The sequence below is a fragment of the Lontra canadensis genome, unplaced genomic scaffold (assembly GCF_010015895.1).
Source record: "Lontra canadensis isolate GAN:19392208 unplaced genomic scaffold, GSC_riverotter_1.0 scaffold53, whole genome shotgun sequence".
NCBI classification, from domain to species: Eukaryota; Metazoa; Chordata; class Mammalia; order Carnivora; family Mustelidae; genus Lontra; species Lontra canadensis.
The window spans coordinates 610,355-625,193 of record NW_022631047.1 but is presented as its reverse complement, the minus strand read 5'-3'; the positions used below and the strand labels follow the sequence as shown (position 1 = coordinate 625,193).

The following is a 14,839-nucleotide window of genomic DNA, read 5'->3' as shown; positions in this document are numbered from 1 at the left end:
GGGACAGGGAACCACCTTAGCAGTGGGTGGGCAAAAATTGGGAGACCCAGTCTAGGAATTTGTCAAGGATATGACAGGATATTGCTTTCCTCCCTGTGGTCAGGTTAGGAATAGAGCTTTTATACTTTGGAAGGAAGGATTGAAATTAGATGCCAGGCAGAGATGGGGGAAGGAAGGAGAGGGGCTAGTGGGGGGAATGGCTTCTGACTAGATCCCTCTCAGGAGAAGACAGGTTAGCCGGTGGGTGGGATTGCTCTGGCTGGAGGCAGGAATCCGGGAAGGGTTATTTCACAGCCTTCCCCATGATGTGGGGCCCAACAGGCAACCACTTGAAGGGAGGGGGCTGGTGTTCCATTTGGAGTTGAGAGAACTGGGCACTCTCGAGGTCCTTCCAAGTCTCTCTGGTGAGGCAGCAGCCATCCCCAATGTGTTTCCAGGTGGGCTCTAAAACTTGCTGCCACAGAAAGGCCCAGCTTCCACGTGGCTCAGCCACATGCTCCCAGAAAAAAAACACTCCTCCCTGGGAGAGAAGAGAAAGTTAGCGTCACTTCTTTGCTCCATTCCACAACCTTCCTCCATCCTCACCTCCACCCCGCTCTTGGTGAAGTGGGGGTTGCTGGTTCCGGGTTTATGAAGCATGTTATTCTGCTTCTGACTCCTCCTGACTCCGCCCTGGCTCCTCCCCTCCCACTCAAAAGCACATGTGAAGAGCTGCCCAGTGGGGGTGACGGGTGAGCCATCTTTAAAGGATGACTGAGGGACAGCCTAGCAGAGGGCAGATGGATGGGGAGCTGGAGAGAGTGGAGCAGAGATCTCACTGTAGATAGATGCTGTCTTCTGAGACTCAGACGCATACATCCAAACTTATCCTTTGGCCAACATCCTAGGGAAAACTTGCACCTGACTCATGACTAATACTGGGGTTCCTTCCGCCCTTCTCTCCTTGCTGAACCCTCTCTAGGTGATCTCATGCACCCCTGTGCTCTGAATTTACAGCTTGTGACTTCCACATCTTTCTCTGACTTCCAACTGCCTCTATGGCTTTCCTGCCTGCCTGTTTCAGTGGCACCTCAGACCTAACAAGTCCCAAATAGGTTTCTCTCATTTCAGCAACTGAGACTTCCCTCTACCCTCCCTCTTTCCCTCCACCAGTCACTCATGCCAGAAACCGGGAAACTGTCCTCAAATCCTTTCTTTACCCAGCCCCAAATCATATGGATTCTATGGACTCTAATATCTCTATCCAGAACCCTTTTTTATTTTCCTCACTTCCCCACATCCTGCTTAATCCCTCAGATCTCACTTTGTTAGGTGTCTCTGCCCCCGGGCCCCCGCAGCTGCTGCTTTAGGTGGCTCTCCTGTGGGCTTCTACAGCACCCTATTCTATCCCTTGGAGGCCCGGTCATGTTCACTGTTGACCAGCAGGTGGCGGTGGATGGGTGTCTCACATGCTAGCACACCAGAGTCCCCATCCCAGAGCGGCCCTGCGGCTGTTGCCTGCCCCACGCCCATTCCCTTTCCACGCTGCTCACCGGCCTCAGCACTCTGTGGACTTCCTGCAGGACCCTCTTCGGACTCTGCACGGAGCACAGCTCCAGGGTGCTGACCACCACATCCATGCAGCCGTCCGCCAGTCCTTTCACGTACTCTCCCGAAGCCACCATAAACTGTTCATACTGGAGGTGCCTGTTCTCCACCATGCTCTTGATCAGGAACTTCTCGAAGTGGGGGTTTGGGTCCAGGCAGGTGATCCTGCAGCCCGCTGGGTAGAACTGGAAGTTGGTCCCAGTGCCTCAGCCCAGCTCCAGCAAGGACACCTTCCCGGAGGCTCCCGCAAGCCCCTTTATCTGGATGAAGAGCTGCTGTTTCTTACTCTCCATCTTGCGGTTTCACTTGGCCGTCAGTGCGGCCATCAGGTAGGGGAAGCACATTTTGCACACGGGCTGCCAGCAGCCCAGGAGAGCCAGCAGGTGCAGGGGCAGCGTCAGAGGCAGCACCAGCAGCTGCAAGAGGCGGACCAGGGCGTCCATGACTCACCAGATTGGAGCCAAGTTCTGCTGGGACACTGGCCTTTTCTCTGTCTCCAGTGCCACAGACGGGAGCCTCTCCCTGTCCTGGGTTGGGATTTTGTTCTCTGTGTCCTACTTGTCAGCTTTCTCTTTGCCAGGGTACAGTGGGTGCATGGAATCCCTCCAGAGGGCACAGGTCCTACAGCCCCATAGTTTTTTGTGGAGTGAAGGGACAGGTGGCATTAGTGCCCTGAGTTCTGGGGCGCTGTGTGTTGAGGGTGGGGGTGTGCTGATCATTTCAGAGAGAAGTGGGAAGGGCAGAAGGGATAGGTCTCAGATCGCAGCTTTGTGGGGGCCAACCCGGGATGGGCCTGACTCATGGGCCTGTGCTGGCCTCATTCTGTCCCCAGAATCTCGTTATGCAAGCTGGGAAGTCTGGTTGGGTTCCCCTGGCACACCCCTAGCATTCTGTAAACTGTAACATGCCTTTGCCCCAGATAGAAGCCAAGCACAGAGGATTCCGAGTAAGGCCAGATTGGTCAGGAGAAGGAGGGAGACTGCAGGTCAAAAGAAAGGCATTTTCTCAGCTGACTGGTGTTTATTATTGCATTCAAGACTGCACTGCCCCAGCAATAGAAGAAAAGAAGGGAGAAAAAGACAGCGTGGGGAAGAAGAATCAGCAGGCCCGGATCCCATTATAACTTGCCGTTGTCTCTTTGGGCAAGTCTTTTTACTTTCTGGGCTCCAGCTTCTCAACTGTAAAATGGGGAGATGAAGACAGATTGGATGGGCCTTCTGTAGTTTCTAAGGGCTCCTCCTGCTTCTGCATTCGTGTGATCTAAGGGGAGTGGGGGAGGACAGGCGGCAGGTGACCCCAGCTCTCCTCACAGCCCAGGATGGTACTCCCAAGACTTTGGTCCCAGGCTGCCACTGAGGCAGGGCAGTCTCAGAGCCCAGACTTTGGGGTCACAGGCATCTTAGCAGAAAGTCCCCAAATGATTAAGCTGTGGCTTCTCTTTTGGCGGAATCGTGGGGGAAGCTCCCCACAGACAATTCCACAGGCTGCCCACCAATTGCCTAGTGGTCAAAGGGAATTTTGTATAGAGAAAAGAAAATCAACAGCTTGGCATTATACAAGAGGGAAATGACAGTAGTCTAAAAGCTCATGAGTAGCATTTCCCAGGGCCACTGATGGCCTCTGGGGGAGGACTGAGTTTAAACAAAGTCTCTGGTGGAGAGGGCTGCTCTGTCAAAGCCCACTGCAGCAGCCCTCCAGTCAAGCCCACCAAGGGGATCTGCTCTGGCCTATGGGGGCCTTAGAGAAGAGCTGTGGGGATAACTATGAACTATTTCAAGAAAGTGTCTTTTCCCACACAGAGCTGCCCGAGCCAGGGGCAGCCCCCGTGCTGCTGCTCAGGAGAGCAGTTTTGTGACCTCCCACAGTCAGACACAGCCTTCTCTGGGCTTAGCTTCTAATGTGACTGTAAGGGAGGCAGCAGTTCTCCATAGCAGGGGTACGAGCTCAGGAAGGAAGTGGCAATGACCCAAGCCTGGTCAGAACACGGTGTGGGCACCCAGCGACCTTCTGCAGTAGTGAAGAGAGGGGAAGCCAGGCCAACTGGGGGCTACCTCTTTCTGGAATGGGTGAGGCGCTCAGTTTAGTGGAGAATGGGGTGAGCTGGAGAGGTGGTGGGAGGTGAAGTCAGAGAGTAGTCACTCCTGACAGGTTTCTTTTTGCTTGTAAAAGAATCATTAAACTCTTTCTTGGAAAAAGTAATACATTCACATGGCACAGAATTTAAGAGGTACAAAGGGATTACAGAGAAAATTCTCTCTTCCACTTTAGTCTCTCAGTGACTCAGATCCTCTCTCCTGAGGCACTAAACATCACAAAGGCAATTTCTTGGAATCTTTCTGGAGATGGAGATGATCTGCGAAATAGCAAATGACACACCCACCGCACATTTAGATGTGTACACACGTGTTTGTCCACATATTCCTCTTTCTTTACACAAATGGTAGCACATTGTCCACACTCTTGAATACCTTGCTTTATTGGGTTTAGCCGATACTGCCCAAGGATCTTCCAAAGTAGCTGTTTTTTTATTTTATTTTTAAATTTATTTGACAGGGAGATAGAGAGCACAAGTAGGCAGAGTGTCAGGCAGAGGGAGAGGGAGAAGCAGGCTCCCCGCTGAGCAGGGAGCCCTATGTGGAGCTTGATCCCAGGACTCTGGCCATCAACATAACTGACTGAGCCACCCAGGAGCCCCCAAAATGGCTATTTCAATTTACACTTCCACTAGTAACATTTAGTGTTATGCATCTTTTATCTATCTATCATCTATCTATCTATCTATCTATCATCTATCATCTATCATCTATTATCTATCATTTAGCTAGCTATCTGCCTACCTATCATCTCTACTCATTCACTCATTTATATTATTATTGACTCACAGATTTCCTATTTTATTCAATGGGTTGTAGTCTTGATGCCCTCTTTAGGTACAGTTTTATTGATGTATAATTATGAACAAGAGAACATACATAGTAACAGTGTATGCTTGATGGATTTTGACATATGAATACATCTGTGAAACCGTTACCACATTCAACACAGTGAACATGTCTACCAACCATGAGCGTTTCCCCACGTCTCTTTGCAATCCATCCTTCCCTCTTTCATCCCCATCTTCAGGCAACTGCTGGTCTGCTCTGTCATTATAGGTTAGTTTGCATTCTCTAGAATTTTATATAAATGGAATTCTATAGTATGTACTCTTATTGTCTGGATTCTTTCTTCCTTCCTTCCTTCCTTATTATTTTTTTTTAAGATTTTATTTATTTATTTGAGAGAGAGAGAGCAAGCGAGAGAGTGCACACACAAGCAGGGGAGCAGTAGGCAGAGGGTGAAGAAGGAGACTCCATCCCATTAAACAATGACTGCCCGTTCACCCCCCACCCCCAGTCCCTGGAAACCACCCTTATAGTTTGTCTTTATGATTCTGACTGCTCTAAGTGCCCCCTATAAACGGAATCATACTGACCTATTTTGCTTAGCCAAATGTCCTCAAGGTTACCCATGTTGTAGCATATTGAAGAATTTCTTCCTTTTTTAAGGCTGAATAATATTTTGTTATATGCATATACCACATTTTGCTTATCCATTCATCTATCAGTGGACATGGGTTGCTTTCATGATTTAGTTACTGTGGATAATACTCATACAGACATGTGTCTACAGGGGTACCTGGGTGGCACAGTGGTTAAGTGTTGGTCTCTTGGTTTTGGCTCAGGCCCTAGTCTCAGGGTTGTAGGATCAAACCCACCTCGGAGTCTGCTTCAGATTCTCTCTGCTCCTCCTGCTCATGCTCTCACTCATTTTCTCTAAAATAAATAAATAAATCTTAACCACCCCCCCCACCCCACGTAGGTGTGCAAATATCTCTTTGAGACCCTGCTTTCAGTTCTTTTGAGTATATTCCTGGAAGTGGAATTGCTGGATTATATCATAATTCTAGGTTTGATTTTTTGAGGAACCACCACACTGTTTTCCACAGCACCCATTAAGAATGACATGGGGTTGGGGCACATGGTGGCTTTGGCTCAGGTCATGATCCTGGAGTCTGGGGATGGAGTCCTGCATCGGGTGTCTGCTTCTCCCTCTGCCCACTTGTGCTCTCTCTCTCTTGCAAATAAATAAATAAAATCTTAAAAAATCCTTGTGTTCAAAAAGTAGTTACACTTAAGATAATTTTACTTCTTCCTTTGCAATTCTGATGACTTTTATTTCTTTTTCTTGCATTGCTTAGGCTAGAATTTCCAGTACTGTGTTAATACAAGTGGTGAAAGCAGGCATTCTTTTCTTATCGATCTCAGAGGAAAATTTTTAGTTTATCACCATGGAGTGTGATGTTTGCTCTGGGTATTTATTAGGGTTATGTGAAATATATTTTAGGGAGAATTGACATACTTTTTTGTCTGAAAGTATGTTATATTTCCTCAATTGTTCATATCTTCTTTTGTCCTGTCAGTAGTATTTCAAAGATATCTTCATGTAGGTACCTAACATTCATCCATTCATTCCTTTCTTTCTTTCTTCTTTTTTAAAAAAATTATTTGACAGAGAGAGACAAAGTGAGAGAGAGAACAGAAGCAGAGGAAGTGGAAGAGGGAGAAGCAGGCTTCCGGCTGAGCAGGGAGCCCAATGTGGGGATCAATCCCAGGACCCTGGGATCACGACTTGAGCCAAAGGCAGACGCTCAAGAACTGAGCCACCCAGGCGCCCCAGATGCCAAACATTTCTTAAGCTTATTTCTAGTTATATAACCTTTTTTTTTTTTTTTAGTAATACAAAAGGAAGTCTCTTCTTTACTTCTATCTTCTAACAGGTTTCCATTTGTATATATATCTCATCATTTTTGTTTCTGAATGTTAGTTTTGTACCTAGTCATTAAATGCTCTTATTGTTTATTATTTTTATTTGATTCTTTTTCAAAAAATGTTTGTTTATTTTAGAGAGAGAGAGAGGGAGAGTGCGAGTGAGGCGAAGGGCAGAGGGAGAGGGAGAGAGAGGAAGAGAAGCAGACTCACTGCTGAGCTGAGCATGGAGCCCCACAAAGAACTCAATCTCAGGACCCTGAGATCAGGACTTGAGCAGAAATCAAGAGTTAGACACTTAACTGACTGAACCACCCAGGGGCCCCTCTTTGGGTTCTCTAAGCATAACATGATCTGTGCCAGTAATAATTATTTACCTCTTCCTTTTCAGTTTTTATATCTTTTATTTCCTTCTTTTGCTTAATTGCTTTATCTAATTCCTTAGAGAAATATTAAATAGTAGTATGGGTACTAAATCTTTTTGTTCCTGAAATTAATGGGACTGCTTCACATGCTTTCCCACAGGCTGTATCTGTTTTCCCTCAGCTTTTCACCCACCCTTTTATTCTTTGCTCTGTATTGCTGGGGTTAAGAGCCGACGTTTACTTGGCTCACCTGCTTGCGGCTTCTTTGTGAGTTCTGCCAGTAATAAGCACTGCAGGGAGAGCAGACTGTGAGAGGAAGAAGGTGTGTTTGTGCTGCCAGCTGAGCCGTGTGGCAACTGGTGGCAGTGGTGGTTCCATAGGAGCAGTGGAGATGGGGTGCTCCCAGATTCCATCTGCCTGAGCCAAAGGCTGCACCATTTCAGCCACTCCAGCTGTGAGCTCTTCAGCAGATCTAGAACGTGTGACATTGTCCTCAGGACAGTGGCAGGATTTGTGGGCTCCAGGGAAGTTAGCAGTTTATGGTCTCTGGGTATCATCTCTTATTCCTCTTGTCCCCCGCTCCACTTCTTAATTTCCCCTAGGGGGGAGGAAATATATATAAAACCAAGGGGGAAAATATATGTGTATGTTTTAAACCAAGGGAAAAGCATATATATATATATTTTATATATATATATATATAAAAAATATATATATGTATGTGTGTATATACACACACATATATATGTTTTATATATTTGTGTATATATATACACATGTTATATATTTATTGTTATATATATTATATATTTATATATGTTATATATATTTATATATATGTTATATATATTTATATATAAATGTTATATATGTTATATATATTTATATATATTATATATATATTTAACATATATATAATGTTATATGTTATATATATTTATATATATATATGTTTTATATATTTTAAATATTTTGTTTTTATTTATTTATTTGAGAGAGCCTGACAGAGAATGAAAGAGAGCAGGAGTGGGGGAGGAGAGGGAGAAGCTCAGCAAGGAGCCTGACTTGGCTTGGGATTCGATTCCAGCACTCTGGGATCATGACTTGAGCTGAAGGCAGATGCTTAACCAGCTGAGCCACCCAGGGACCCCCCTCTTTTTTTTTTTTTTTTAAGGGCCCAGCATGGAGCCCAATACAGGGCTTGAACTCACAACCCTGAGATCAAAACCTGACCTGAGACCCTGAGATCCAGAGCTGAGCTGTGATCAAGAGTCAGATGCTTAACTGACTGAGCCACCCAAACGCCCCCCTCTTTTTTTTTTTTTTTTAAGTGCCCAGCATGGAGCCCAATGTGGGGCTTGAACTCACAACCCTGAGATCAAAAAACCTGACCTGAGACTCAGAGATCCAGACCTGAGCTGCAATCAAGAGTCAGATGCTTAACTGACTGAGCCACCCAGGGCCTGCCCAGCCAAACTTCAGGAGTCATCTGCTCATGTTATCTCAATGTACTCTCCATTCACTCTTCCACCCCCTCCAATCCAACACTGTAATAAAAACTGTTCTTATCTTATTTGAACATTGCCAGATCCAATAGCTCTTCCTGTCCTTATCTAATTTGACCTCTTACCGGCCTCAGGAACAGTTAGCTACTACTTCCTTCTTGGAATACCATCTCATTTAAGCTATCCCAGCATCGTGGTCTTCTTGTTTTTATACCCCTGGCTGTTCCTCCTCACACTCCTTTCTTAGGAGTCTTTCTTATCTACTCAGCCTCTGTATTTTGTTTCTTTAGGTTTAGCCTTAGATCTCCCTCTGTCTACATTATCTCATTAAGTAATTTCATCCATTTTCATGGGTTTAATTATTCACATTAATCTTTTTAAAGCAGATCTCCCCCTCCCCAGTTTCCTTCAGATTTGCATAAATCCAGCTGCCTACTTGACAAATTCCTCAGCATGTGTCCTGAATGTGTCACTTAACACACCCAAAATGATCCTCTTCAAGTCTCTTTTGCCCATTCTCCTCACCATCTCAATGAATGACACCATGAACTTCTCAATTGCTCAAGCAAAAACCTAGGGCTTATTTTTTTTTTTTTTTAAAGATTTTATTTATTTATGAGAGAGAGAGAGCGAGCACAGGCAGACAGAATGGCAGGCAGAGGCAGAGGGAGAAGCAGGCTCCCTGCAGAGCAAGGAGCCCGATGTGGGACTCGATCCCAGGACGCTGGGATCATGACCTGAGCCGAAGGCAGCTGCTTAACCAACTGAGCCACCCAGGCGTCCCACCTAGGGCTTATTTTATTTCTTTTTCTCTTCCTTCTTTCACCCCTCTTCTCCCCTCACCTCTTCGTTCTCCTCCTTCTGCTGCTTTCTCCTTTTTAAACTTCGTATAACGGAAGATTCTGAATACACACAAAAGTTGGCACAGTCACGGACCCCGTGTATATATCATCCAGCCCCAACACAACCATCAAGCCCTGGGTAACCCTGCTCCATCCACACCCTCATCCACTGCCCCCTTCCACCCTGGGTATCGTTTTGAAGTAAACCCTAGACATGTCATTTCATCTGTAAATATTTAAATACATATCCTTAAAAGATATGTAACAAAAAATATAACCAGAATATTATCACACCTAAAAAAGTCTAGCGTAATTCCCAGGACTCACTTTTTTGAGTTTCTTTTTCCCTTACTCCCCTATCCAAGCTCTCCCCAAGTCCTGCCAGCTCTATGTCCCCATTTATCTTTAATTCAAGCACTGCTAGCCTCTTCACTGGCACAGAGCAGGCCACAGCCCTCGTCTGTGTGGCTCATTACAATAGCCTCATAACTAGCTCCCTACTGCCACCCCCTGCTTAAAATCCTTTAGTGAATTCTCATTACCACCATTAGCATAAAAGCCAAAATCCTTATGGTGGCTCAAAGCCCTGCAGATCCAGCCTCTGCCCGCTTCACCCCATTCTCCCACACTCGCCAAGCTTCAGCTATACAGTCTTTCACTTTCTCACATTGTCACTTTTTTGCTTCAGTGTTTTTGAGCTTGTCATTTCCTTTGCCTACTTTGTCTCTTTTTCTGTGTCAGTCCTCTTCTCCCTCCTGCCTACTTAACTTTTACTTACCTTGCAGGTCTCAGGATGAAAGCATCCCTCCCTTTCCCCCATCGAGGCCAAGAACTCTTAGCTCAGTTTGTAATGACTGTTTGTTGCTGTTATTATCTAATTAATATCTGTCAATAAGTTGCATGAGAGCAAGGACTATGTCTTTTTTCCTTATCATCACATATCCAGCACCTAGCATGGTGCCGGGCAAGTAGTAGGCACTGAAAACGAGACAGATAAACTAACGGGACGCCATGAAAAGCTGCTTTTTTGTTCCTTTTCCTGCTTCTATTCTTGCTAGGACCTATAGCCTAGCCTTACACCTGCCTTATAGAACAGATAATGTGTGTCCTGCCTGTAAAGGTCAAGGAGTTAATGATGTCTTTTGATTCTTGCAGCACAATAGACAACATCTAAGGAGTGATGGGGTGGGGTTGTCAGAAACATTTTCCAAGACCACTGACTCACCAAGATCCCTGGCTGCAGGACACCTAATCACTTGTCTTTGTTCCTGCATGCCTGAGAAGACACATCAGGATCATGATCCTCAACGAGAACCCAGGACCCCAAGCAAAGATGAGACTCACTCTCCTTTCCTTTCCCAGTCTCCCAGACACTCTGTGTTTATCTATCTACACTCTCTCTGTGTCTTCAATAAACTACTTTCACTTCCTCTCAGCTTGTATTTGATTTGCATCCTGCATGAAGACAAGCACCTTCTTGGCTGGTCTTGCGTGACCTCCTCCTCCCTCTGGTCCTTGGACCCAGCCAGCCTGCATCAAAAACATGTGTGGTCAATAAATAACAAAGAGTTTTATCACAATTTATAATTGAAAACTTTCTGTCAATAATTTAAAGCCTGCTGTTTCCTCTAGTGAATTAATGCTACATTGTCAGAAAGCATATTTTCCTCTTCATTGCCTTATATACTCAGAGCCATTTCCAGTGTCAGTCTCAGAGATCACTCAATCCATCATATTTATTAGATGGATGAATAAAAGGTCCATATACTGAAAAAGGGCCCATTTCATTGAGAAATGTATCATTGAGGATCTTATATGCCAACCTAAGGTGTTTGGATCTTATTCTATAGGAAATGGGAAGGAGTCATATGGTCTGATGGCTTGTTGGAAGCATCTCTCTGATGACTGGATTTATAGGAAAAAAGACTGGAGGATGGGATACCAGCTGAGAGATGATTTGCATTGACATCAGCCATAGAAACATTTTTTCCTAGATATACCTCCTTTGGCAAACGAAGCAAAAGCAAACTTAAATTACCAGGACAACACCAAAATATAAAGCTTTTGCACAGCAAAGGAAACCATTAACAAAACAAAAAGATAACCCACTGAATGGGAGAAGATACTTGCAAGTGATATATCGGATAAGAGGTTAATACCAAAAACACATAAAGAACTTATACAACTCAATGCAATAACCCCCAAATAATCCCATTAAAAAGGCAAAAGATATGAATAGACATTTTCCCAAAGAAGATACCCAGTTGTCCAAAAGATACATGAAAAGATGCTCAACATCCCTCATCATCAGGAAATGCATATCAAAACCACAATGAGATATTATCTCATGCCTGTCAAATGGCTAAAATAAAAAACCTAAGAAAAAAACAAACATTGGCGAGGATGTGGAGAAAAAGGAATCTTTATGCAATGTTGGTGGGAATGCAAACTGGTGCAGCCACTCTGGAAAACAGTATGGAAGTTCCTCAAAAAAGTAAAAATAGAATTACCATATGATCCAGTAATTCTCCTACTGGGTATTTACCCAAAGAAAACAGAAACTCTAATTCAAAAGGTATATGTGCCCCTATGTTTATTGTAGAATTACAATAGTCAAGATGTAGAAGCAACACAAATTTTCAAAGATAAATGAATGAATGAAGAGGCTGTGAGATATATATATATTATATACATATATATAATATATATACATATATATAATATATATACATATATATAATATATATATAATATATATATAAAATGGAATATTACTCAGCATTAAAAAAGAATGGGATCTTGCCTTTTGCAACAGTGTGGATGGGCCTAGAGTGTATAAGTGAAATAAGTCAGAGAACAACAAATACCATATGATTTCACTCATATGGGGGAATTTAAGAAATAAAACAGATGAACAAAGATGAAGAGAGGCAAACAAAAAACCAGACTCTTAAATACAGAGATGAGACTGATGGTTGTTGGGGATGAGGAGGTGGTTGGGATGGGGGCTGAAATAGATAAAGGGGATTAAGCGTACTCTTACCATGATAAGCATGGAATAATGCATGGAATTATTGAATCACTATATTGTATACCTGAAACTAATATAACACTATTTTAATTACACTGGAATTTAAGAAGTAAATAAAAATAAAAAAAAATAGATGAGGGGCACCTGGGTGGCTCAGTTGTTAAGGTCTGCCTTTGGCTCAGGTCATGATCCCTGTGTCCTGGGATTGAGCCCCACACTGGTCTCCCTACTTGATGGGAAGCCTGCTTCTCCCTCACCCACTCTGCCTGTTTGTGTTCCCTCTCTAGCTGTCTCTATCTTTGTCAATTAAGTAAATAAATAAAAATCTAAAAAGAGAGAGAGAGAGATGATTTACAATGGTCTGGGGAAAGGATAATGAAAAATGGAGCAATAGTGGGGACAGAGAGGAGATTTATGTAGGAGGTGGTAAGAGTAGCATTTTGTTTTTCATTTACAAAATTTTGGTAAAATATGCATAATATAAATGTTACCATTTAAATCAATTTTAAGTGTATAGTTAATGGCATTAATTTCACTCCCACTACTTTGCAATCATTGCCACTGTCCATCCCCAGAACTCTTTTTTTCTTTTAAGATTTTACCCACTTACTTCACACACACACACACACACACACACACACACACTGAGAGCACAAGCATCAGGGAGCAGCAGGCAGAGGGAGAGGAAGAAGCAGACTCCATGCTATGGGGCTCCATCCCAAGACCCCAGGACCACGACCTGAGCTGAAGGCAGATGCTTAACTGACTGAGCCATTCAGGCGTCCCATCCCCAGACCTTTTTGATCTTCCCAACTTAAGCTCCATGCCTATTAAACAATAACTTCTCATGAGCTCTTGGCAACTCACCATTTATCTATATATTTATTTTTTAAAAAGATTTGGTTATTTATTTGAGAGAGACAAAGAGAGCACGAGCAGGGGGAGGGGCAGAGGGAGAGGGACAAGCAGAATCCTCACCGAGTGGAGATACCCATGTGGGGCTCGATCTCAGGATCCCGAGATCATGACCTGAGCTGAAGACAGATACTCAACTAACTGAGCCACCCAGGTGACCCAAAGATTTTTTTATTTATTTTAGGGGGAGAGGGGTAGGGAGAGTCTTGAGCAGTGCAAAGCCTCATGTTGGACTCAATCTCAGGACCCTGAGATGAGGATCTGAGATAAAACCAAAAATGAAACCAAGAGTCAGACGCTTATCTGACTGTGTCATCTAGGCACCCTGTAAACATTTGTAATTCTTAACAGATTATTCTGAGACTTCTGACTCTGGTCACTAGAGGCAATTTATCAGAATAAGGACTTTTGGGACATCTAGGTGGGTTAAGCCTCTGCCTTGGGCTCAGGTCATGATCTCAGGGTCCTCGGATCAAGCCCCCTATCGGGCTTTCTGCTCCGCAGGGAGCCTGCTTCTCTCTCTGCCTGCCTCTCTGCCTAGTTGTGTTCTCTGTCCGTTAAATAAATAAATAAATAAGTAAATCTTAAAAAAAAAAAAAAGAATAAGGACTTTTTTTTTTTTAAAGATGGTGAATTTGGTTTTGGCATGCTAACTTGGAGGTGGTATGTGCAGTGAGGAGTTAAATATGTGATTCTGGAATTTTGAAGAGCATTTTAGGCTAGAGATAAATACCAGAGACCCATTAGGATAGAATGGGTCTGGATAGAATGTTTCTGGTCTGGAACTCCAATCTAGCAACTCTTCCTGTCCTTTCTGATTTGGTTGGATACATTGTAATTCCCCCAAGCCAAGTGCCAGGGAGCCATTCTTCCCCCTTCTGTTCTCTCACCCCTGTCCCCATTCAATTCAGCACTAAAGCTTGCTGTGTACTTTCAAATACCTTCTCAACATCCCTTGAATCTGTTTCCTCTCTCTTATCCCAACCGCCAGTGCTGTAAATTCAGGCTCACATCATCTGGTTCCTGGACCATGAAAACAGCTGCCTAGTTTTCAAATCCATTCTCCACACAGTCAACAAGCATGATTTACCTAAAATACAAACATCACCATGCCATGCCCTTATTAAAAATCTGAATTGTTTCCTCATTGTCATCCGTAAGATAAAGTCCCACTGCTTACTACAGTAGAAAGGCCTTCTGTGGTCAGCACTGGTGGACGGCTCAGCTTCTTCTCTGAGGCTGTCTCCTTTGCTAATGTGCTTCGACAACCCCAAGTGTGTGCAGTTCCCCTGCTACCCAGCCCTTTCACGCTGGAGCCTCTGCCAGGCAGGGCCCCTACACTCACTTGGCTTACTCCTTCTCTTTGTTCGATTTATTCCGGCTCTCCTTTACCCAGAATGGCTTTCCTGTGGACTCCCTAATTCTGATACTGTCCTGGGCCTCTTTTCCCTCACACTTTATACAGATACTATTGTTGTACTTACCATAGTGTGCCAAAAATATCTATTTATGTGTCTGTCTCCTTTAAAAGTCCATTGGCTTATTGAGCCCAGGGACTATGTCTTAATATGTTCCTCTAGTCCCAACACAGTAATAATGGTTTTTGCAGAATGAATGAATGTTGCAGAGGAACCAAATGTATAAGCAGTGAACAAAACACAGATATAGGACACTTTTAAAGCAAGTTTTTATTTAAATTCCAGTTAGTTAACATATAGTATATTAGTTTCAGGTGCACAGTACAGTGCCTCAGCACTTCCATACAACACCTGGTGCTCATCACAACATA

At 43.9% G+C, this 14,839-nt stretch overlaps 1 protein-coding gene across 1 annotated transcript; it reads right to left on the bottom strand.

Moving 5' to 3' along the window:
• Positions 1-81: 81 nt before the first annotated feature.
• On the bottom strand, positions 82-2,045 carry METTL7B (methyltransferase like 7B). Its single transcript, XM_032874386.1, is given in 2 exon segments — positions 82-520; positions 1,533-2,045. Coding segments are annotated over 2 exon segments (735 nt in total). The 5' UTR covers positions 2,031-2,045; the 3' UTR covers positions 82-283.
• Positions 2,046-14,839: the final 12,794 nt, after the last annotated feature.